The sequence below is a fragment of the Choristoneura fumiferana genome, chromosome 23, assembly GCF_025370935.1.
Source record: "Choristoneura fumiferana chromosome 23, NRCan_CFum_1, whole genome shotgun sequence".
Classification (NCBI taxonomy): Eukaryota; Metazoa; Arthropoda; class Insecta; order Lepidoptera; family Tortricidae; genus Choristoneura; species Choristoneura fumiferana.
In genome coordinates, this window is record NC_133494.1 from 17,930,344 (window position 1) to 17,955,995 (window position 25,652).

General features: G+C 38.2%; 1 protein-coding gene across 1 annotated transcript in view; it reads left to right on the forward strand.

Annotated features, from left to right (window-relative positions):
- Positions 1 to 25,652, forward strand: part of LOC141440731 (uncharacterized) — a 169,471-nt gene that overhangs the window by 89,501 nt on the left and 54,318 nt on the right. Inside the window, exon 2 of the mRNA XM_074105274.1 lies at positions 6,570 to 6,749. Coding sequence (XP_073961375.1) covers positions 6,570 to 6,749 — 180 coding nt within the window. The remainder of the gene's footprint in view (positions 1 to 6,569; positions 6,750 to 25,652) is intronic.

Here is a 25,652-nt window from a genome sequence, read left to right on the forward strand (position 1 = left end):
AGCTGCCGGTAGGCCTCCAACAAGATGGAGCGACGACCTGGTTAAGATCTCGGGATCGCGGTGGATGCGGAAAGCACAAGACCGCTCTGAGTGGAGAGCCTTGGGGAAGGCTATGTCCAGCAGTGGACGTCTTTCGGCTGACATGATGATGATGAATGACCGTTGTTGGTTAAGCGGCACTACACTACCGTCCTTAACTGAATGCTCCTCTCATCCAATCAAAGGTTGACTGGTAGAGATCCCTTAAATGGATAAGTTCGCCATTGTACATATATCTCCCCATCCCAGCCTATATACATCCCACTGCTGGGCACAGGCCTCCTCTCAGAACGAGAGGGCTTGGGCCGTAGTTCCCACGCGGGCCCAGCGCGGATTGGGAACTTCACACACACCATTGAATTGTCTCGCAGGTTGTGCAGGTTTCCTCACGATGTTTTCCTTCACCGTAAAGCTCGTGGTAAATTTCAAATGTAATTCCGCACATGAATTTTGAAAAACTCAAAGGTCCGGCGATAGGTCAAACCACTGGCTTCACATATGTCTGTCAATTGTGCTTGTTACTTATTTTGTACAATAAAGAGTTTACATACTTAGTATACATTTGTGAGTTTTACTTGTCTCCTCGTATCTCCTGACAAGTCCCCCCGGACGCCAATGTCTGTCTGTCTGTTTTCGATGCAGTTTTCTTACGTGATAGAGAGTTTCCTTGTGCTAGTTCTTAGCTATGTTCATTCAATTTAGTTTAGCCGTTTTTGAGCTATTGCACTTTGAAATGACAATGTCGGAGGGTTTAAAACTTTTTAAGTTGGTTAGGTCATTGGCTCGTAAATTAAGATCTTTGTATTGTATTGTAAAACTCTATAATGTATATAAAAACACATTCAATTAACAGATTACAAGATTTATTTATTTATTTAAGGAGAACCAACAGCTAAAAACACAATATATGTAGTAGGAATAGCAACACAGAGCCAATTACAGGATCCCACAGATAGCCATAGTATACATGTTTAAGCTTAACTTAAACGAGGTGACGCGCACCATATCCGTACCCTTAGTGTAAGTTTTCGTTTACAAAATAAGTCTCGATCGCGTTCGCGTTAAAACCTCATTTTGTATGGAAACACGAACAGCGCCTCTAGCGGAACGTTTGCGATGTTCGTGTTAGCATACAAATTGATATTTTAACGCGAACGCGATCGAGACGTATTTTATAACCGAAAACTTACACTAAGGGCACAGACGTCACACCATGCCAAACAAAACACCACAGAACTTCAAATGGAATTACTTACTACACTCCTCAACACATAGTACTTATTTCCTTTTAAATAAATATTGCAACAAAGTTAAATGATAATATAAAGTTAAGATGTACAAAGGCGAGCTTATTTTTATCTTTGTAAAATTATTGCCTCAAAACGACAGAACCCAACAAAATTGCACAGCTTACTGAAGAACTCCATATTGCAATACCGTCTTTTCCTTATAAAGTGGAGCGCATGGTAAATAAGAATAAAGTAAGTTCATAAATCTATAACATTGTAACCCTGGGGCTGCGTCGTAGACTCGTGGGACAAGCATTGGCAGGAGTTGCCTTAGTTTTCCTTTTTTATTGCGTGGAGCGAGGTAAAATGAACAGCATGTGAATTACTACTGGTCTAAGATCCGAACTTCAAAAGATCTGCACCGGTCTGATAAAAGAATGAAATGTATTTTCTAATAAATTTAGTATATTCATACTTATATTATAAATGCGAAAGTGTGTTTGTTTGTGTGTTTGTAGGTATGTTTGTCCGTCTTTCACGTCGAAACGGAGCGACGGATCGACGTGATTTTTGGCATAGAGATAGTTTATGGGCCAGAGAATGACAGAGGCTACTTTTTTCCCCGAAAATACTAATATTATAAATGCGAAAGTGTGTGTGTTTTTATGTATGTTTGACCGTCTTTGACGTCGAAACGGAGCGACGGATCGACGTGATTTTTGGCATATGGATAGTGTATGGGCCGGAGAGTGACAAAGGCTACTTTTTTCCCGAAATAATGCACAGTTCCCGAGGGAACAGCACGCGATAACCGAATTTGACGCGGGCGAAGCCGCGGGCAAAAGCTAGTTAGTTTTTTTTTTTTTTTGACTGGATGGCAAACGAGCAAATGGGTCTCCTGATGGTAAGAGATCACCACCGCCCATAAACATCTGCAACACCAGGGGTATTGCAGACGCTTTGCCAACCTAGAGGCCTAAGATGGGATACCTCACGTGCCAGTAATTTCACCGGCTGTCTTACTCTCCACGCCGAAACACAACAGTGCAAGCACTGCTGCTTCACGGCAGGATTAGCGAGCAAGATGGTGGTAGCAATCCGGGCGGACCTTGCACAAGGTCCTACCACCTGCAAATATATTAGAAATTCATACTATCAGGGTTTCAGTGACATGTTAGTTGGCGCTAGTATCGTGAGTTCTCTTTGACAACTTTGACTGATGTTTGCGTCGGGATGGGTCGCTAGTGGGCACGTATTTGAATATCGAACATTGAAATTACGATAGTTAAAACATCGTCGATCAAAATATCGAAAAACAAAATGTCGAACGATCATAAGGGCAAAATTCTAAATGTCAAAAGGACACATTATTGAATGGTTCAATTGTCGAATGTTTAATCCTAATATCGACAAATAAAATACCGAAAATTGAAATTTCGAAACATCGAAACGTTTAAATTCTGAATATCGAATACTGATACGGAATTTAATTCTGGCCAAAGTTGGACATAGTTGGACCTAACAAGCTCCTCCACGCTGCTCTCGTCGTCGCATCAAATTTTTAAGTTAGATTACTTAGTACCTAGAATTTTAAAGTGAAGTCTGATTAATTCAAACCAAAAGTTTAGGGACGAGGACGGGCGTAGCGAGGACGAGCGTGTTAGGTTGAACTATGTCTAAAACAATATGTCGACTTCTATGCATTAAGTTTTAAAGTTCGGTTTTTCATCGGTTGATATTTTGTTTTGATATTAACTTATATCGATCATTCGGCTGTAGATATATATATTTTGAACTTTCGATATTTTTCCCATTCGATATTTCGGTTTCAGGGATTCCAGTCGTCGATATAATGATAGTAGATATTTAGATCGTCCGATATTTTAATTTTCGGTATTTTGATCGTCGACTTTTTAACTTTACCTAGATATATTAAATTTCGATTTTCAAATCTCGCTAGTATATAAATTAGTTTATGCTATCACACGAATGCGATACAAACAGACAACTAAACATTTGGGCAATAGAGAAAGCAAGCATTAGACCTTATTTAGATATCCCAGAAATATCATGCGATCTCTTATCATTGTGAAACCACGCGGCATTGTATTTATAAGGGACTAACTGCTGTCCGTTACTCCGTAAAGGAAAACATTTACCGCTATCCTACGGGCAATCAAACTATGCAATGTTCCTTGATAAAATCTATTCTTTGTCTTTATACCAAATTTAATCTAAATCAGTTCAGCGGTGTAAGCTTGAAAAAACATACAGTCAGTCAGACAGAGTTAATTTCACATTCTTCGACGGTAACGTACTGCAATTCATCTACATTAAGCTTTGCCGCCTCCTGTCGTGAGTACTCTTTGGCTGCGGCATGCATTTTGCAGATGCTACCCGTAGCATCGAATAGGGTGGTTGCAGAACATTTGACTTGATTTAAAATTTTATTCTACTTATACCTAGCAGTACCTATTGCAGCTTGCAGCAGTCTTTTGACTTTTTCTTCTAAATCCTAGCGTAATAGGGAATATGCATTGTGCATTGAACACAAAAGCAAGCGTATTTTTGTTGACTGACATAATTATGTAGCTAAATACCAAATTTCAGGTTAATCCAACGTTCAGAAGGAGTGAAGAGGTAACAAAGAAACGCACGTAAGCACATACCTACTTACATACTTTCGTATTTATAAAAATATTAGGAATCTAAGGGCGTCTACAGCTCTCAAGAAACTCAGTGAATCGGCAATTTCCAATTTTTACCCAAAATTCTTTGAAATTAAACTAAAACGTACACGTAATACAGATATGGTATTTACTCATGGCAGATGGCAGATAAGCAAATTTGCGCTGTCCCCAACGATATACACAATTACATCTTATAGATAGTAGAAACTACAAGGTAGAAGCGAGCATCCCGCTAACTTGAGACTTATCCGATTCCATCAGCTAAATAAGGCTCGTTTTATTTCCCAGCCCGTTTTTCCCGCCTTTGCGGAAACGCCAAAAGCTGCTTATCTTAAGCAAATTTTGCCCGAAGTATATGCATGTTTTAGCAATATTGCCCGCGTCAGTATTTACATTTTGCACTGTTATCACCCGGGCAAAGTTTTATGTGAGAAAGCAGTTTCTAAGTTGAAGATACAAAGTTTCCGCGATACGTGAAATACGTTTGATTTTATTGAGTGTTCGACGATGAATTTCGCCCGATGGAAATGTTGGAAGTTTTGATTTCACAGTTTGATTTTGACTTGAAGAATCGAATGCCGCGTTGATGTATTTTAGAATGGTCTGTGTTGAACAACAAAGTAATGTTGTTCTATTGTAAATTTAACTTTGGGGAAATAAAGCACGTTGCATAACATTGGACGGAGGTAACTTTGCCATTGGAAATTGACGACATCACAAAACAGAATAGTTCAGAAGTCAATCTCCTGTGTGTACTTCACTTTTCATACCTATGCTCGGCGGTCGCTCTAAGGTTGTCAATTATGGCTTATGCACCAAAAAACTATCGTGGTAGTGGCACTCGTATCTAGTTGTTTGATTTAATTTTATTGTTGAGAATGATACGGGAAGAATGGAAATATAAATTAATAACTGAAATATTTTCATTTTAATGTCATTTTTATATTATAAATTTGTCACAGAAAATATCTTGCGACGATTTCGTTATTGGCGAAGTTTACGATTATTTAATTTAGACAACCGTGCACTGAACAGTTATAATAACTTTTTTTTTGTTGCTCTATTATTGCATAAAAAAGTTCACAGACGCGTGTCTCAAGCGGATGGCACTCGCGCTCGCACTGGTCCCAACCGGTCCGAGATATCGTATCCGTGAGCAGTGTCTATGTGTGCGTTGCTCTAGCGCACTTGTATGGAGATTGATTTCTGAACTATCTGTTTTGTGACGACACCCTATAGGCTCCCTTTAAATTGTTGAATGTTATATTTTTGGTTAGTTTGACTGAATATGGCTTATGTGGGCAGCATACCTACTCGAAACTGGATTTTGCTTTTAGGATGAAAATTTCTGCGGAACAAAAAGCCAGGATATTTAAACAGTGCATAATGACGGTGCTCACTTATGAGACTGAAACCTAGGTATTGACAAAAGTCGTGATCAATCGATTGCAAGTGGCCCAGAGGGCAGTGGAGAGGAAGCTGGTAGGAGTGTCGCTGATGGACCGCAAAACAAACAAATGGCTTCGAAATCAAAGCAAAGTTGCAGACCTGACAAAACGAGTGGCTACAAATCCACATGAAAATACCACAGATATAGATTACACTAGATAACGTAAACACCTCAATCTGTATGAAAGAGTCATGATTAGTCAGTTAGCGGTCAGCCTTTGTATGGGGCCAATCCCGACGTTTGGTCGGGGTTCGGACACGCGAAGTAGATGCATTTGCGTAATCTAGTGTAATCTATATCTGTGGAAAATACTAACCGCTCGAGGCGAGGCGGTGCTGGTCGGGTGCCGGGTGGCTGTATTGAGCTGTGGCCTACACCGTATCATGCCATGACCGTAATAGGAACTTATGGCACGGAATGTAACGCGACACGGATTACAACATGTCAACGCCGTGCCATACCCATAAGAAGCGTATCGGATCATAATCGGATGGTATCGGCACTGTTTTTGACGCTCCGTGCATGGCACGCGACGGTGACGGTTGGTTAAGGAACGTGCTAGTGGGCATAGTCTCGCATACGTTTCAATACGAAGAATATATTTTTGCCTGACACGGTGTAAACATGATACGGTGTAATGGTCATCATCATCATCGTCATCAGCCGGAAGACGTCCACTGCTGAACAAAGGCCTCCCCCTTAAAACGTCACAATGAACGACCACTTGCATCCACCGGTTTCCCGCAACTCTCACGATGTCGTCAGTCCACCTGGTGGGAGGCCTGCCAACGCTTCGTCTTCCGGTTCGTGGTCACCACTCGAGGACTTTTCACCCCCAACGGTTATCTGTTCTTCGAGCTATGTGGCCCGCCCATTGCCACTATAACTTGCATATTTTTACAGCTACGAGTTGCCGGTGTGTCATGGTTTTTTTTATTCGATTGAATGGCAAACGAACAAGTGGGTCTCCTGATGGTAAGAGATCACCACCGCCCATAAACATCTGCAACACCAGGGGTATTGCAGATGCGTTGCAAACCTAGAGGCCTAAGATAGGATACCTCAAGTGCCAGTAATTTCACCGGCTGTCTTACTATCCACGCCGAAACACAAAACCTAGTAGTAGTAGGGAGTGACCTCAATTTGTTTTCCTTTTCACAGGCGGTCTCTTCACCCTCGGCAAGGTGCTGAACTTCTTCCCGGTCGGCGGGGAGCGGGAGTGCCAGCCTTCGGGGTACAGGACGGCCCGCGCTGGCATCTGTCTTAACCCGTACGACTGCAGGCAGAGGGAGGGGCAGTCCGCCGGCGACTGCGCACACGGGCTAGGCGTCTGCTGCGTTTGTAAGTAAATAAAAAATATTTTTTTAATACAAGCTTTTTTTGCTGACTGTACTTTTTGTAACTCTGCTTGCATCATCATGCAAACTACATTTCCGTGCTAAATTTAAAGTCGATGGCATTAACCGTTGAGGAGTTTTGACCCGCACATACATACATTACATACATTGCAAGTTAAATAAAACCTTGTAATAAAAACACATAAATAAACCTCCTTCGGGCATTCGGGTGAAAAAAATCAAATATTTTGTGTAGTTGATTTTTTATTTAAATATATAGAAGATAGATTTCATTAACAGAAAGCTAGACTACAGATCAACACAAGCTACTATTTATTCCGAAAATGTGTTAAATGTATGCAGAACATGTATCTAGTCGTGGCACACTGCGTTTGTTAAACGCATCATCGACGCGCGTTTGTACCGATACAAACGCTATACGCACGCGCAGCAGCGTCTTTAGCCCATGTAGCGCCCTTGTGCAATTATTACTTTAGCGCCATCTAGGAAGCGCGCGGTCATAATGGAATAGGTACAAAGTGCCGCGGCCGGCGCCCCTAACACCGCTGCGCCCGTGTGCAACGCACACCCTGTGCCCCTAGTGTAAGTTTTCGGTTACAAAATAAGTCTTGATCGCGTTCGCGTTAAAATCTTAATTTGTATGGAAACACGAACAGCGCCTCTAGCGGAACGTTTGCGATGTTCGTGTTTCCATACAACTTGAGATTTTACGCGAACGCGATCGAGACGTATTTTGTAACCGAAAACTTACACTAGGGGTACTGCACTATAGGTAAAGACGCCTCTGCGCACGCAAGTTGTGTGGCCGCTCCATGGAAAGAATTTCGCTGTCAACGCGTGATGATAGAGCGTAAAAGACATGCTGTACAAAGGTTATATATAATAACTTGGCGAAGTATTAAGGGAACGTTGATTCCTTTACCTCATTTAACCACCAACCAATCTCCATTGTAGTCTCAGCATAACCATTATCGACTGATTTATGTTGCTTTGTTTGAATTTGTTAAAAGTTACAGACTATTGTGTGTGAAACTGCATATTGCAGCCATGTGCAAGTAGGGAGGTAGTTGCTAACGGTTAGCAGTACATCATTTTGTTATATTGTGCAACTTTCTTTTCATTTTAAAGTTATTAACCTTAGTTTTATCCTGCAGTTAGCTATGTCTGACCTAGCTTCAGAACGCACCTGAGCCCTGAGCTGTGCTTTTTATAAAGACTTTATTGTACAAAAGAACATTTTTAACAAAAAAGTAAAACAGACTCCAAAAAATAAAAAAAATACAAAAAATTGAACCGACTAATATTTAATATTTTTAATATTTAATATTTTTCTAGGTAAGTACCTACGTACTAGTTCAAATTCGGTGCCTCAGCACGAGCCAGCAGGAGTGGGACAATAGTCGTCTACCTCACTACCTATACCTACTATGGGTTTCAATCCCTCCTGCTGGGTCGTGCTGGCTCGCGCTGAGGCACCGACTTCAAACTGGTACCTAGATTAAGGTCAAACAAAAAAGGTATTATTTTTGCTTTTCTGTTTTTTCGGCGGTTAAATTTTTTTGTTAAAAAGTTTTTATTTTATACTTTTTTCCAACCCTTGGGGTGTTTTTTTCCCAAATGTATATAATACAAACTTCAAGGTATACCCTATCTAATAAAAAAAGAATTATGAAAATCAGACTACTCTGTAAAAAGTTATGCCTGGTCATACAGTACAATCAGCGACTGAACAATCAATCATCCCCTGTTTTCCTACCCTTAGGGTAGGAATATTTTTCCCAAATTTAAATGGGACCACTCTCGGGGTACACGCTTTCCAATAAAAAAAGAATCATCAAAATCGGACTACTCTGTAAAAAGTAATGCGTGGTCATATATAAAAAAAATATACGCGTCGACTTGAGAACCTCCTCCGTTTTTTTCGTCGGTTAAAAATGAAAATACACGTTATTGTGTGTCCCCGCAAAAGTGAAACGTCCGCTGACTCAGCATAATGCTGAGGCGTGAGACGCCTGCAACGCTGATATTCTGTTCTGTTGTTTCTGTTTGGTAACTAGATTATCTCTGATACAAAATTGATGTGCGTCAAACGCATTACGTTTATCGCATAAAAAAACCGAGCACTTTACAGTAGTTATAATACATTAAATAACCGATGACATTAATACGGAACCTTATGCGGCGCGTGGTCCGACACGCACTTGGTTATTTTCTTTCTGTTTCTAAAATGAATAATTCCGTTTGTAAAACGGGGCTTGTAAAATACAAATGGATATTTCAGTGGGTAACGCCAAATCGCTCGGGCTACATAATAAATGGTGTCAGTTGAGAGCTTTCTAAATTTTTAATGGCTTTAGTTGGCTTTGACATCTTGCGAAATGGAGCTCGCCAGTCAGGTCACAATTGCAAAAAACCTTGCTGCCTTAAAGAAAGTAAAACAAGTCTAAAGATTTAGTATTCTGTAAAGTAACTCAGTCGGGACCAATTCAAAATCGTGACCAGCTCGAAAATTCACAGTAACGGATCCATGTTGATTTTTAAAGAGTAAGTTTAAAAAGACTTTTAGAAAGAAATAAAGATTTATTTGGTTCCATCAGTACCACCACCTTACAGCAATAAGACTATATATATATAAAAGCTAAATTACGTGGTACACGACAGGACACCAAAAAGGCTTCCATTCAGCACGTGTTGCCACACGTAATGTACATCAACGCTGGTGTTCTGTGGAGCCCACACGTTATAATACATACGTATGCATGAGCCAGTTCCTTTGCCCCAGTCGAAAGACGGGGAAAGAGAAAAAATAAAATTATAATACACAAACAAGAACAACATTCTGTAAACAAGAATATGACGTGGCCACGTGGCTCTGTGAAAAAAAATACTACCGTCGTGTTTAGTTCAAAAAGTTATAAGTTTGACGCCAGTTTGTGTGTGTCTGTTTCTGGCATCGGAGCTCCTAACGGTTGAACCATTTTCGATGCCATTTTTTTTTACGTGAAAACCAATTTCCTTGTGTTGGTTCCTAGCTAAGTTTCATTAAAATCAATTCAGCCATTTTTGAGATATTGAACTTTGAAATGCGAATCCCCGACATTGATAACACGGATTGACATTGATTTATAACCTAAGCAACAAAAAGTTGGAAAACCCCCGACATTGTCAATTCAAAGTTCAATATCTCAAAAACGGCTGAACCATCGCCAAAAAACCTGCTCTCAAATAAAAAAACCGCAATCAAATCGGTTCACCCGTTTAAGAGCTACGGTGCCACAGATAGACAGACACATAGCGATCAAACTTATGTGCACGAAAGTTTGTGTGTGTGTGTGTGTGTGTATGTTTGTTACTCCTTCACGCTAAAACGGCTTTACGGGTTTGGATGAAATTTGGTATATAGATAGGTCATCTAGAATTAAAAATTAAAAATTAAAATTAAAAATTAAAATTATTTATTTTCAACTTTTGTTTTAAAAACTAGTGTTGAATCCTCCTTATAAGTGAATCACTTGTATTAGGAGGGATTCGCTCTTTCATACAAGTTGTTACAAAGTCAAAAATAATAGCTAATAACTAATAATAGTTCTTAAAGTAGTTTATGCGAAAGTTACAAAGCAGTTTAATAAAATAACCTACACAGTTTACATATTAAGTAACAAACAAAATTGTTTTACCTTACTACTTAAGGCAACAAATCTTAATAAATGAAAGCTTAAGAAAATCAAGAAACAATATGATCAAGAGTACAAATACTATTTCAAGCCATTAGTTGTTCTATATCAAAGTAACTTTTAGATTTTAGCCAAGTTGTAATTAGATTTTTACATTCTCTATAAGACAAGTTATACATTTTCGTTATCCTATTTATTTTATTATAAAGTAATGCAGATGCTATTTCAAATTGCTTTTTAGCAAAATTTGTTCTAGTTTTAGATATTTTTATTACATAATAGGGATTACGTTTTTTTAATATACTTTGATCTTGCTTTATATTTTTATGAATTTTCAAGATACAATTTGAAATATATAGCTGCCTAACTGTAAGAACATCAGAATCTCTATAAACGTCAGAAGTGCTATATCTTTTATGTTTACCCAATAGCACTTTTAGAATGGACCTTTGGGCCCGTTCAAGAAACAAGAGTTTAGTTTTATGCGTCCCCCCCCAAACAGGTAGACAGTAAAGCACTATGCTTTGAACTAGGGTTTTATAGATGTAGATCATTAGTTCCTTATCTGTGATATGTCTTAAATATTTAAATAACCATATTAGTTTACGAATTCTATTGGCAGTTACTTCGATTTGCTGGTTCCAAGAAAGAAATTGATCGATATGGACACCTAAATATTTGGTGGAAGTAACATAATTAAGGGAAGAGCATGTACAATTGCTATCATCTTGAATTGCACAAGTATGAGCTTTTAATATATGTGTAGTTTTATCAGGTTGTGAACTGTTAATAATTGAAAATGTTATGTAATTGGTTTTTTTAATATTTAGAGAGAGTAGATTAGTTTGAAGCCAGATTATTACCTTTGATAAACCGAACTCAGCGTGTCCATAAACCTCCTCCCAACTATCTCCGTGAAACAGGAGCGCAGTATCATCTGCATACGATATTACTAGACCATTAGGAAGCTGTATATTAGTTAAATCATTTATGTAACATAAGAAGAGTGTCGGGCCAAGTACACTTCCCTGGGGGACTCCGTATAAACTGCAACATTGATCTTCACTAAAGACATCGTTGCTTAGTTTGACTTTTTGGGTTCGGTTACTTAAGTAACTTATGATTAGGCTTAAAAATTGCCCACGTACGCCCATGATTTCCAATTTCCTGATAAGAATGGGGACAGAGACTGTGTCAAATGCTTTTTTTAGGTCGAGGAAAATACATAAAGTCTTCTTTTTATTTTCTATAAGCTTAGTTATTGATTTAGTTAGTTCCAAAACCGCCTCTTCAGTATTTCTCCCTTCACGGAAGCCAAATTGTTGAGGGGACAAAAGATTAAATTTGTTTAGAAACTTGATAAGTCTAGAATTGATCAATTTTTCCAAAATTTTAGAAATCGCGGGTAACACTGATATGGGTCTATAATTATCGACATCGTCTCTGTCCCCATTCTTATAGACTGGGTGAATTAAGGCCCGTTTTAAAGAATCAGGGAATATACCTTGAGTGAAACAAAGGGAAGTTAGATGTCCTATAATTGGGATTAATTCAGATTTCGCCATTTTAATAAACGTGGATGGTATATTGTCCCATCCTGACGCTGATTTAGATTTTAAATTTACTATAATTGTTTCAATTTCTTGAAGATCAGGATCTATTATGCCAATTGAAGATGTATTTGAAATCAAAGTATTCAAGTATTCTCTAGAGTTTGAAGTAGAATTTGTTAATATTTGCTCTGCGAGATGTTGTCCAATATTACAAAAATGCTTGTTGACCAAGTTAGCTGAAGCAACGGGGGAGTTAGATAAATTAAGCAGTTCATCATTTTTACGCTTTGTTTTGTTAAGGTTAGTAATAGTTTTTAGGGTGTTCCATAGTTTTTTATTGTTATTTTTAGCTTTATTAAGAAGATCACGTTCATATTCTTGTTTCAGTTTTTTTATTAAATTATTACAGTAATTTCTATAGCGTCGATAAGTAATTTTTAGTACTTCATTTGCGTTGTCACGTCGTAAATTTTCCTGTAATTTATTTCTGTGTTGGATACATTTTAGGACACCAGGAGTAATCCAGGGTTTTAAAATCCGCTTATTAGAAGAAATTTTTATAACTTTAGTACTGGAATCAATAGCATTTTGAATGAGGTGAAGTAATTTATTTGTTAGGATGTTAGGATCATGAATAGTTAATAATTCACTAAGATTATTTTTCTTAAATATTTCAAGTGCCTTGTGATAATCTGTAACTATTTTAGAATCATGTTTAATCGTATTTGATGATTTTGAATAAATATTAAAAAGAGTCGTAAAATGGTCTGTAATGGTAGTATTTAATATTGCTGTTTTAGAATAATATAAGTTAGGGTTTAAGTTCATAAATATATGATCCAGACAGCTATTTATTCGAGTATTTTCTTTATGAGCAGGGATCAGCCCATGGGCTGCCAGCATGTTAAGGTAATTATTTGTAGAATTATTTTGCCCAAGGATGTTTATGTTTATGTCACCAGTAACAATCACATTATTACCAAGCTGACTATTTTTTAAATACATATCTAACGACGAAGTAAAATTGTTTGAGTTTATATTAGACGGTGAACGATAGATGCATAAAATTGTGAAACATGATACAGATAATTGGAGACAAGACGCTTCAGCCAGAATAATTTCTTTCACTAGATGTGGAATTGAGTTACTTATATAAACCACCACTCCGTCATTTTGTGTTACTTGGTTGCTAGTGTTGTAACACGAGTAGTTCAATTTGGATGGAAGCGGTTTATTATAATTCAATCTACACTCCGTAAGAACTAATATGTCAATTTCTTGTTGTAAGGTACTTAAGTTTACGTCTAGGTCATCCATATTCCTGTAAATGCTTCGAATGTTTTGCGTAACAATAGAATAAGTGGGTTTCTTTTTTGGTAAATAAAAGGGTAGTTCGTTGACGCTGCAGGTAAAGCTGTGATTGTTATCTAGCACGTCTAATTCATCTAAAATTTCAACTAGTGCCATTAAGTAAAAATAAAGCAGTCAGAGTAATATAGAAAAGTGGCATTTTAGTTAGCAAGTAAAACTGAGTTCTTATTTCTATTTTACATAGTAGCAACACTATGTCTTGAAAGGCCTTAATTACAATTATGTAGTCTGTTTTCAAGTTACCTACGAGTATTGTTATAACTGCATTCATGGGATAGCATATTTTGAAATGTATACATAAGGAAAGCGAGTATTTGTACATGTTGATACGGAGAATGTACTTACTGAATAGGTAAATTAGTATATTGCGGAAAGTTTTTACGCAAGAAAGATTCTGCACATTATTTGCGAACAAATGTAAGAATAGGCGATATAGTCATTCACTAAAAAGTCTCTGCACTTGAGATTCGTTTGTGATCCAGATTACCGGGGATGTATCAGATTTACGCACGTAGATACGGCCGAAAGCAGTCCAACAGTACTTATAATCTTTTGATTTCCTGAGGTCTCTCGCCAGAAAATAAAGTCGCGAGGCTTTTAGCGTCAACCGTTCAGCAATATATATCGGTGTGTCAGGAGTACTGTTTAAACCAAGGTGGTTGGCACTCAGCCTTCCGGGTTTGTTAACAGTGTTGTACACTTTAGACGACTTGAGTATCTTATCCTTAATAATCGTCGAGTTAAACTCAACGATAATTGACTTTTTATTCGTTTTTCCTTTCACACTGAAAATGTCACAGATATCTGAATTTACCAATGGGATGTTCAGAGTATGCGACAAGGACTTAACAATGTTAACTAAATTATCCTGTGGCACTCTGTCATCCAAAGGAACATTTTTAATTTCTATCATTTTTCTGTTATTACTTCTCAAGCTTTCCTCTAGTCGATCCTCCAGTAATATAATTTGTTCATTTTTAGATTTTAACTCATCCTCGAGTTGCTTGATTTTAGTTTTAAGTTCACAATTTTCCTCAGCAAGAAAGGCTATGGATGTTTCAATTTTGGAATTAGACTGTTGAATACCACTCAATATAGGGAACAGTTTGCTCATCTGTTGTTCGTGTTGGAGAGCTGCAGACGTAAATAGCTCTTTCATCTCGTCTCGCAACTCCATGATTTCCTCACTCCGGGTTTGCACCAATCTTCTTCTTTTAGTACGAACTGTGACGCGCTCAGTGGGTGAATCTTCACCCATTATACAGCTAGCCAGGTCAGGCTCAGAGTTACACTTTGGGGATGACATTTGTTTATTTTGCTTTCCTGTTATAATCACTAATTTATATTTAAATCAATCAATGAGCACTCGTAGCAGAGGTCGATTTACTACGTCGTAGACGCAGTCGGCGTAGCTCGTAGCACGGTAGAACGTTGAGATGAGTTCGGAGTAAGTCGGGTCACACCGGGCCGCGCCAACAGGTGGAAGCAAGAGGCAAATTATGAGTATAGTCTCGTTTCCCCGCGGGGGTGCGCGGGGCCGCTAACAGCAGCGTACACGTACCTATGTCACTGCACTCCAAATAAATAACTTTATTTAATGCACGCAACAATGCATGTAATTTACACACGCGAAAGGGCGATATTACTATCAAACCGATTTTTATTTTTAAAATCACATTTAACGCACGTCTGTCCTAGGCGCTGGTTTGGACGAAAGAGGATAACACATAGGCTACATAAAAACCGCTAATAATCAACGTCAATGAAAACCACGATGTAATTTTTGGAAATTCCCAGGGGAATTTTGTAAAATCCCAGAATTTTAATTGTAAGTATCGGATCGAATAGTTTACGCGTGCGCCGCAGTTAAGTACTTGTCGTTTTATAAAATCCTTCCATTCTACTGACTCATTTCTTCAGTGTAAGGGACAGGAAACTGATAGCGGTTCAAACGCTCGTAGAACTACCGAGATATCGTTAGTGATGCGACACATGCGGTAGAAACCAGGAGGGCTACTACGAAATACGAAAATCGAAGTTCGTATTGTACCGTCCCTCTCACTCTCGTATTAAATAATATAAGTGCCGGCGGGACGGTACGATACGAACTTCGATTTTCGAATTTCGTAGTAGCGCACTGATTGAAATCCGATCGACGTCGCTAGCAGCGGCGACAGAATACAAAGGCGATGTGAAAATAATGGCGCATGGAAAGTGGACTGCTTTGGTGCATTTTTAACATATTTGAAGACTTTAGCGCTAGTATCTTTCGGGCAATGAACTTGTATTACACTGGCTGTTACCCGACATTATATTTGAATTCCGTAAGTGGTAGTATTCAATTTTCTATTTCGTAGTCTGCTAACCCCTATTTATGTGAATAGGCATACTTTTAAAAGAGTTTCCGAGATGAACGTAAAGGCTTTTGTAAATGACCTGTTTTCTTTGCATTCGAGGATTATTCTCCTCTTGGTAGATAAATTATCACCCAAATTTATTTATTTGTTTATTAGTTAGGTAGGGTTGACTAGGCAGATCTATAAGACGAGCGAGAATGGGAACGTTGGAAGAGGAAGGCCTACACGAACGTACCACGATCAAATCTAGGACGTTCTGAAGAAAGGTCGGGTCAGGAGTACTCTAAACCGACGTGCATGCATGAAAAGATTGATGAATGTAGAGGAAGTGAGAGTTGTATGCCAGGATCGTAGCAAGTGGAAGGATGTAGTCTCTGCCTACCCCGTTGGGAAAGAGTCGTGATTTTATGTATGTATGTATGTAGTTAGGTACAATTACATATTGTAAACAATAGCACAACTTAAATCTTACAAGAATAACATGAGAATGTCTACAACACGATTACAAATTGTACACAGCATTTATGCACATCCTAATTACTCTTATACCTAATTTCTAATTACAAACTTGTACATAGGTACAATTAGTATTGTAGCTTTTGCCCGCGACTTCGTCCGCGTGGAATAGTAACTTTGGGAAGTATTTAATTTATTTAGGATACCTATTTTGCCAATAATAGCACATAGAAACTTCTACGGTTTACTTAAAATAATGTATTTTAAAACATTGCCATAAATATAAACTATTTTTTAATTCATCGCCTATTTCACAGGAAGAATTTTAAAAAACGCGCGAATAAATAAATAGATATTATCTATTTATCTCTTATCAGATGCCCAAATGCCAAGTTTCATAGACAACCATTGATTTATCTTCGACAATGACGATCTTCCATATAAACTTTCATCCCCTATTTCACCCCCTCACAGGTCAAATTTTCAAAAAAAGTCAAACAAAAATTTCGATTTATTTCTTATTAAGTGGCTAAAAGCCAAGTTTCATGGTTTTATCTTCAACAGCGACGAACTTCCACCTTATAAACTTTCGTCCCCTATTTCAACCCCTTTAAGCCTCTTTTTCGCGATAAAAGATAGTCTATGTTCTTTCTTAAGGTCTATTCTATCTCTGTACAAAATTTCATCAAAATCGGTTTAGTGGTTTAGGTGTGAAAGCGTAACAGACAGACAGACAGACAGAGTTACTTTCGCATTTATAATATTATATATATAGTATGGATAGTATGGAAGTATGGATTAAGTTAATTGGGTCTAACATATAATATAATTAATAAATGTTCTCGTATGTATTTAGTATGGATTAATGAAACTTTACATGCAATAAATAAATTGTGCAACAGATAAATCACCGACTCTGGTTTTATGTATGTTTTCCAAAGCTCGGTCATCGATTTAAGCGATCTGACCCACCATTAACTCTATTATAGTACTGTTAATGGAACTAGTGCAAACACTCCGTTTCACAAACCATTGATTAACCTCAACTGACTGATAAATGTGATGCCGTCTCCGTCTATTCGAACATAACAAACAGAGACGGCATCACATTTATCCGTCAAATAAATTAATTAATGGATGGTAAAACTAAGTTACGTTAAGACGAAGTTATACACATTACTGGGCATCAACATCCCTAGATAACTCCACGGTGGTCCATAAAGTACTTAGAACCGGAGTTACCGTTCGCTTTAGATACAATTAATATTCAGCTAAGTATACAGATTTAGTTCAGGGAAGCGAGTCGTAGATATGCTTAGAATGACGTTTAAGTGATACACAATTATCCAAGAGTCAGTAAACGTCAATAACAATTGCAATTTAACTTGAAATACAAGAATTTAAGAAAAAATAACCATATAAAACTTAACTATAAACTAACTACCTAACTTAAAAACTTAATACCTACTAAATTAAATCTAAAAAAGACCCCCGTGGCATAGTGCCCAAGAGGCTGGCAGCATTCCCTCCCTGGCAATTCGTTGAGAGAGATAGCTGCCAGCCCTTTGGTCTCCAGTAGTGTCGACCAGGCGCTTTTGCACTTCCTTAATAAAATTTTGTGCGCCGGGATATTGCAATTTAAGATCGATTTACGTGGCGACTTCGTTCGTCTTCTATACCTCTATATGAATAAATCCCTATTTGCCTTAGTCACTCCATATCATGAGAACGACTTTACTAATTTAATCTGTCTTTCTCTTTAAAGTTTTATAAAATAATGTAGAAGATTAAAAAAAAAATAAGACAAAAAGTAAAAAAAAACTTAGTGACTACTAAATAAACTTTTATAATATAACCTTAGCACGATCTAGGCGCGATCCTGCAAATGCATTCCAAAACAAAACCACCCAACAAAAGCGAAACGTAGAGTTTCTCATAACCAAGCTCATCATAGCGTAGGTATTTCGGATTGTATCTTTCAATTTGCGTTGGCGCGTTGCCTGCTCCTGTCATGGGTGGTACATGCGGCTGCCCTAAGTCTAATTGAAGTGTCAATTGGGTTCGTAGATAACAAACAAGTAGATATAATCAGCAAGGCCTTCAGTGAAGATTTAGAAGGCACGACTGCTAATCTTGGATTTTGCTCCCTATTACGTATAGTGGCGGGATTAATAGCAAAATAATGCCTCGTTACGTTTGTTTAGGGTTCGCGTTAGGTTTTAAAAATGCAAGTTTTTAAAATGATCATAATTAGGTATACCTCTACACATAGGTTGAAGTGGCGACATAGCACGGAGGACAGGCGGCTGTTGGGGTCGAAAAATTCTAGAATGCAGGCTGCTTCCAACGAAAGCAGCTAGAGGTACATATTTGGAGGAGGCCCATGTCCAACAGTGGACGTCCTATGGCTGAAATGGTGATGATACTTACATGGGAAGGTAATTTATTATTAGGTATGCCCAGAAATATCAAATAACTACAAGCTAGGTACATCTAATTAAATGATATTGTATCGGATAACTCACCTCTTAAATTGAATTTAGCTCGACATGTTTCGTGCTAATTCTTAGCTCTTCTTCCTAAGAGCAACGTAACTCGGCGGCTGCTGCAACATGCGCACTGCGCGCCACCGCCCTGCTCGCGCGATTACACGGCGAAACACACGTACAACTACCCGCGTTTTCATCGTAATTTATATTGTCACTGTCAAATGTAATAGTATAATGTCAAATGTAAGTAATATTATAATACCGAAATACGAAAGATCGAATTTCACAAGACCTATGGACGGAAGGCCGAATATTAAAACGTCGAATGGATATATTATGGCCGAAAGTTTGAAATCCCGAAAATACATTTGACTGGAAGCCTAAAACCCGATGACTACAATCCCGAAGATCAAAATACCAGCACCCGAAAGGCCGAAACAATTATAATGCCGAACAGTCATAATCACTACAAATAAAATAATCGACGGTCAATATATCGAAAATCAAAATACCGAAACCATCGTCACACAAAAGTCTGTTATATATATTTTTAAATGACAACATTCCGACTTTTTCAAGCGGGGTAGATTGTCATTTATCATTTTCTGTGCTGTTACAAAAATACCTAACATCGAAGGCTAGCCTTCTGAACCTAAACTATCCGAGTCGTTTCTGCTCTGAAACGTCTTCCTCGCTCGCTGCTAGCGAAGTACCAAAAGTAGGTGTCATAAGGTCATCATCGGTGACATTTATTTTAAATCCTGAAGCTCCCCTTTGGTACACCCTAGCTGGTGCCTCGCTGACAGCGAGCGAGCGAAGCGAGCGAGTAAGAACTTTCAAGGCAGAAGCGACTCGGATAGTTTCAGAAGACTAAGGCGGGAGCTACGCTGCGTTTCGACGTTAGGTTATTTTTTGTAACAGCACAGAAAATTAATATTATGGTATTGTGAATGCCAGTTAGTTCTGGATTTTGTACTTTCGGTCATTTGAAAGTAGATATTTTGAGCTTCGGTGTATCGGTTATCGGCATTTTTTACTTTCGGTATTCTGAACTTCGATGTGTTAAGCGTCGATATTTCAAATGTAGGTAATATGATTTTTTGGTATTATAATACAATAGGTACCCCTTTTCGGGATTTTGTACTTTCGGTCATTTGAAAATAGATATTTCGAGCTTCGGTGTATCGGTTATCGGCATTTTGTACATTTGGTATTCTGAATTTCGATGTGTTAGGCGTCAATATTTCAACTGTAGTTATTATGATTTTTCGGTATTATAATATACACCAAAGCTAGCACACACTAACAATATCACTCTGTAAAGGCACGTTCACACCAACCGATGACGCAGCACGACACTGCCGCAGCGTGACGGTTGGTAACTTCGCCAAAGGGTAAGGAGCCCCTGAGTGGTCCCGTGCTATACATAATTCAGTATTCCTGTGACAAAAACTATATCGGAGAGACTGAACGTAACGTTTCCACAAGGGAGCACATACGCAGTATGAGGTTTTTTTTTAACAAAAAGGTAAAACCGACTGCAAAAATATAACAAAAAATGGAACCGAGTACAAAAACCTTGAAAATATTTTTCTATTTACCTACTAGCTCGACGTGGCTTTACAGAGTGATGTTGGTAGTGTCGTGTCGCTACCCTACATTTGACAGTAACAAAAAAATAATGATGAAAACGCGGGTAGTTGTGCGCCGGTATTAGTTTCGTCGGGTAGTCGCGCGAGCAGCGCAGTGCGCGTGTAGCAGCAGCCACCGAGTCGCGTTGCTTCTAGGAAGAAGAGCTACGAGTTAGCCCGAAACATTTCGAGCTAAACTTGATTTAAGACGTGAGTTATCCGGTACCTACAGTATCATTTAATATGAGCGAGTCCCACGGTAGTTTCATGTTCAAAGCTTTTTCTTTGAATATAATTTTATCTATAAGTGAAAACCACGAATTTTCAAAACGTTATTCAATTTTATTTAATTGTAGTGTCATCAGTCATCAGAGCTAAAGGTGTGTTACCAAATATCAGATCAATCTATCAACAAGGGGCTAATATTTTAATTACTAGGTAAAATTGACCCTAAACAACAATAACCAACAGGACAAGCTAAATAAACCGTTTAAATTTTGTATCATGAAAAAGAAGGTAGTTCCACGATCGTTTTCTCATAACACACAACACACAAACATCACGCCTGTATTCCCAAATATGGGGTAGGCAGAGCAAACGAAACGTTACCGCTTCGGAGCCACTTATATAGCAATTTTAGGTTTTAATTTAGACAAAACGGTACAATAGACAGATTGCTAGCCTGTAGCCTACGGTATACCTTAACTATATCCTCAGTCGCCTCTTACGACATCCACGGAAGAAAATGGAGAGGTGTAATTCTTACCCGGCACCACACGGGAACTGTTTTTCTCATAACGAGACCAAAAAATATGTAAATCCAGTCGCAAAAGCAATCACGTAAACATATTTCATACAATCAAGCTGGAATGAATAAACGCGTAATTTAAATAACATATTCCGGCAAAGTACTGCGTATATTTTATTTCAATATGACATTGTGAAGATGAATATTTGGATGTAAAAGTAAAATCCAGCGCTGATATTTCTGGTTAGAGATGGGAAAATCACATGAAAAAAAAGATTCGTATGTATCATTTACTTAAACATTGAGATATGTATATCACTTATTTCATCATCATCATCATCATCCCAGCCTATATACGTCCCACTGCTGGGCACAGACCTCCTCTCAGAACAAGAGGGCTTGGGCCATAGTTCCCACGCGGGCCCAGTGCGGATTGGGAACTTCACACGCACCATTGAATTGCTTCGCAGGTTTGTGCAGGTTTCCTCACGATGTTTTCCTTCACCGCAAAGCTCGTGGTAAATTTCAAATGTAATTTCGCACATGAATTTAAAAAAACTCAGGGGTGCGAGCCGGGGTTTGAACCCACGACCCTCTGCTTGAGAGGCGATAGGTCAAACAACTAGGCCACAGAACCCGTATTGTTATTTCGTTCGTATTCTTTACCACGCGCAGTAAGCGAGTCTGTGCAAGTGAGCTAAATGATAAATGATAAGATATATTTGGATTTGAACTGATATAAGAGTAATTCAGTACTACGAACTGATATAGCTCTTTTGTGTACATCATTCGTGAGCTGCCCATCTCTATTTCTGGTTACGTTTAGAAAATGGGGAATACAGTTTCTACTTTGGAATTTAGTTCGTATTTTAGACACGGAAGGTTGAGTATTGTACAGTTACAGGCGGGTTTAAAAATACAAAGCGTTAATGGAAGAAAATAAACATTTAGCTATCTCTGTTCGCTGGGTGGCGCGAATGCGTTTCTGAGCACAAATGGAGGAGGGTGTGATGTTTGAGGAGAAGTCTTTCAATTTTGTTTATTTAGGCAGAGATACTTAACTAGTTATCTGATACTAAACTTTACCCGTGGCTTCGCATGCGTAAATCATTAGATCGGGGTGTTAATGCGTCAAATTTCGTGTGTCTAATCCTAGTGCTTGAGATCTCAAGATTTTATTCTGATTCCGTGACTATTGGGATAAAAATTAGATTACTCCAGAACTTCAGACCCACCAAATTTAATCCAAACAAGTCCAGCCGCTTAGCGTAAAGGAGTAATAACGTTCGCATTTATAATGTTAGTTTCTTTTACAACTTTTGAAAGCCGTAATTTCCACGATACGACGCGATATCGTGTAAAAATCTAATTTTGGACAAGAATTCCGGAAAACTTAGTTGAACCAACGATCCTCTGCTTGCGTTACTGGTGAAACCATCAACTACTCATCCCAGCCTATATACGTTCCACTGCTGGGCACAGGCCTTCTCTCAGAACAAGAGGGCTTGGGCCATAGTTCCCACGCGGGCCCAGTGCGGATTGGGAACTTCACACGCACCATTGAATTGCTTCGCAGGTTTATACAGGTTTCCTCACGATGTTTTCCGCAAAGCTCGTGGTAAATTTCAAATGTAATTCCGCTCATGAATTTCGAAAAACTCAGAGGTGCGAGCCGGGGTTTGAACCACGACCCTCTGCTTGAGAGGCGACAGGTCAAACCACTAGGCCACCACGGCCATTTTCTGTTTATTCCGTGCACACTTCCAGTAAACGTCACCTCCTCTATAGTTTCTCTACCATGCAGCAAAGGTAATTAGGCAAGGTAAGGTAAGCAAGGTTTGCGGTAAAGCAGCTAATAAGAAAATGCACTGCTAGCTGGTTCAGGCTGCATATTAGGTTCTAATTTACTCCAATTGTGTATTACGCTTGTTGTCTTACCTTCATTCCAGCTCTTTCTCGCAATTTTGTCTGCGGAAAATTAGTTTTAATGTAATTTATTCGCTTTATGCTTAATTCTATGCGAGTCAGATATTATTATTAATTTAATTATTAATATTGGTATATCGCTGCCGTTTGTTTTTCGAGGGAGGTGGGGAATATAGAACTGTACAATTTTCCAGGGTGAAAACTCTATGTCTCTTTATGTGTTATCTCAGAGTCATAAACCCCATACTAAATTTAATGCAACTCATTTTAACTCATTATTTAACTAACAATACCGCAACTCCCACTTCTACTGCAGTGAATAAAATGTAGAACCATAGAGAATGCTGTTTGATTAGTTTTTTTTCCATTTTAAGGAGCTTGGTTGTCAGACGGTCATTTCTTTCCATATGTCATCTGAGGGATACAACTTTCTAGTTGTATTTATTGGGTTGTGATAAATGTTTAATTATGCATTATTCTGAAGGTATAAATTGAAGTAGAAATTATCTTAAAAAATAATAATAATGAAATTCGTTATTTTAGACCGTACATATCCATAATATGTTAGTAGCCGTTGACTTATATCTAAATTAGTAACACTTGCTAACAACGAAAACATGTATTTTTTGGGCAACGCCCTTGATCTGTCCCATCCAGAAATATTGATTTGGACAGTCATATCTACCCGCTATTGCCTTTAGAATGCTGTTGGTGCTTGCTCTCACCCTGCCTAACATTGAGGCTATCTTTTTGCGCATGATTGCCTGAAAGCCATCTACACTGGCTTCAGCAAACATGCCCGAGGCGCTATACGTTCTCGGCAACCCCAACAGCATTCTAAACGCATTATTGTATTGGACGCGCAAGGCGTCATAGGCTCGCTTCGTATACCTAACCCACAAGCTGCTGGAGTTAAAAGATTGTGTATATGCTTTAAAAAGCGTTATTTTTACTTCGTATGAACATCGAGCAAACCTGCGAGCAAGCATATTTATATCAAAATATAACGTTTTAAACTTCTTCATTTTTGGTTCCGTACCTCAAAAGGAAAAAAACGGAACCCTTATAGGATCACTTTTTGTCCGTCTGTCTGTCAAGGCCCTTTTTCTCAGGAACCGTGTAAAGTATCAAGCTGAAATTCATATCAAATACTAAGGTCTACTGTCCTTGGAGCTATGAAAAATCAAACTTCTAAGCCAACGCAATCAAAAGATATAGCTGTTTATGCTGCAAATTTTCGACACTCGCAAGGGAATCAAACCTACAGGGTTACTTCCCGTGAACTCAGAATCTTGAAATTTGGTACGAAGCAACGTCTTAAGTATAGCACAGATAAAGGAAAAATTGCGAAAAGCATAAATTTTTAGTTACATCATATAAAAAAAATATTTTTAATAATGTGTACGGAACCCTCTGTGCGCGAGTCTGACTCGCACTTGGCCAGCTTTTGTTGTTCTTTCTGTTTGTGGTATTTTGACTATCCTAAAAATAACTGAAAATAACAGTACCTATTTAATTAAAATTCTGTGATTTCGGCTTCGTCTATTAACGGCCAAAGTTTATGATCCTATATTGTAGGTATGTTTTATTGATTATTTTAATCAAGTACAATAAGTAACTAAGTCATAGCCTCATAAGTAACTAAGTAAGTTAACTACCGGAACCACCAGTATGTCAAATAAAAACTACATAGCTTAGAGATGTAGTAAAATTCAACATTGTATCGTCAACCTAAAAATATATGATACTGGAGAGGGCACAGACAATGTCCTGCCGTTTTTAAAGACGGTGAACCAAGTTTATATTATTAGGTACTTGTATTATGTTTATTCGTTGTTTAAAATTAAATGGTTATTTAAATTTTGGTTTACACATACACAAAGCTGCGCCTGCGTTGAATATTTGTACCCTTGGCCCTTGAAGGAGATAACCATGATATCAGATCACTGGTTATCTGTATAGATTTTTTTCCTTGGAATTAACTAGTTCTATATCTCTATACTTGGTTTGGATAGCTATTTAACTAAATGTAAACAAAACAATGTCAATTGGTGTTTAAATATTGAAATTCCCTCATAAACTATCTAAACATTGACATTTCTGTTTGAAATACATTAGTCTAGTTTGTATTACAATGATAGATGAGTAAAAATGTTTAAATCCTTGAATGTACCAAAGCTGGCAGCTGAAGATTGTTTAATTTTAGTTAATACTTATCCAAACCAAGTATAAGTATTTAAGTATTTTTTTACAGATAATACTGTTTTTTCCTACAATTATCTCTGAGGAGCCGTGGTGGCTAGTGGTTTGACCTATCGCCTCTCAAGCAGAGGGTCGTGGGTTCAAACCCCGGCTCGCACCTCTGAGTTTTTCGAAAATTCATGTGCGGAATTACATTTGAAATTTACCACGAGCTTTGCGGTGAAGGAAAACATCGTGAGGAATCCTGCACAAACCTGCGAAGCGTTCAATGGTGCGTGTGAAGTTCCCAATCCGCACTGGGCCCGCGTGGGAACTATGGCCCAAGCCCTCTTGTTCTGAGAGGAGGCTGTGCCCAGCAGTGGGACGTATATAGGCTGGGATGATGATGATGATCTCTGAGGAAAATCTTTCTGTTTTAGCAGTTATCTGTATAAATTGCAACTGTGAAAAGTAAATGGATTGGAATAAATTTTCCTCAC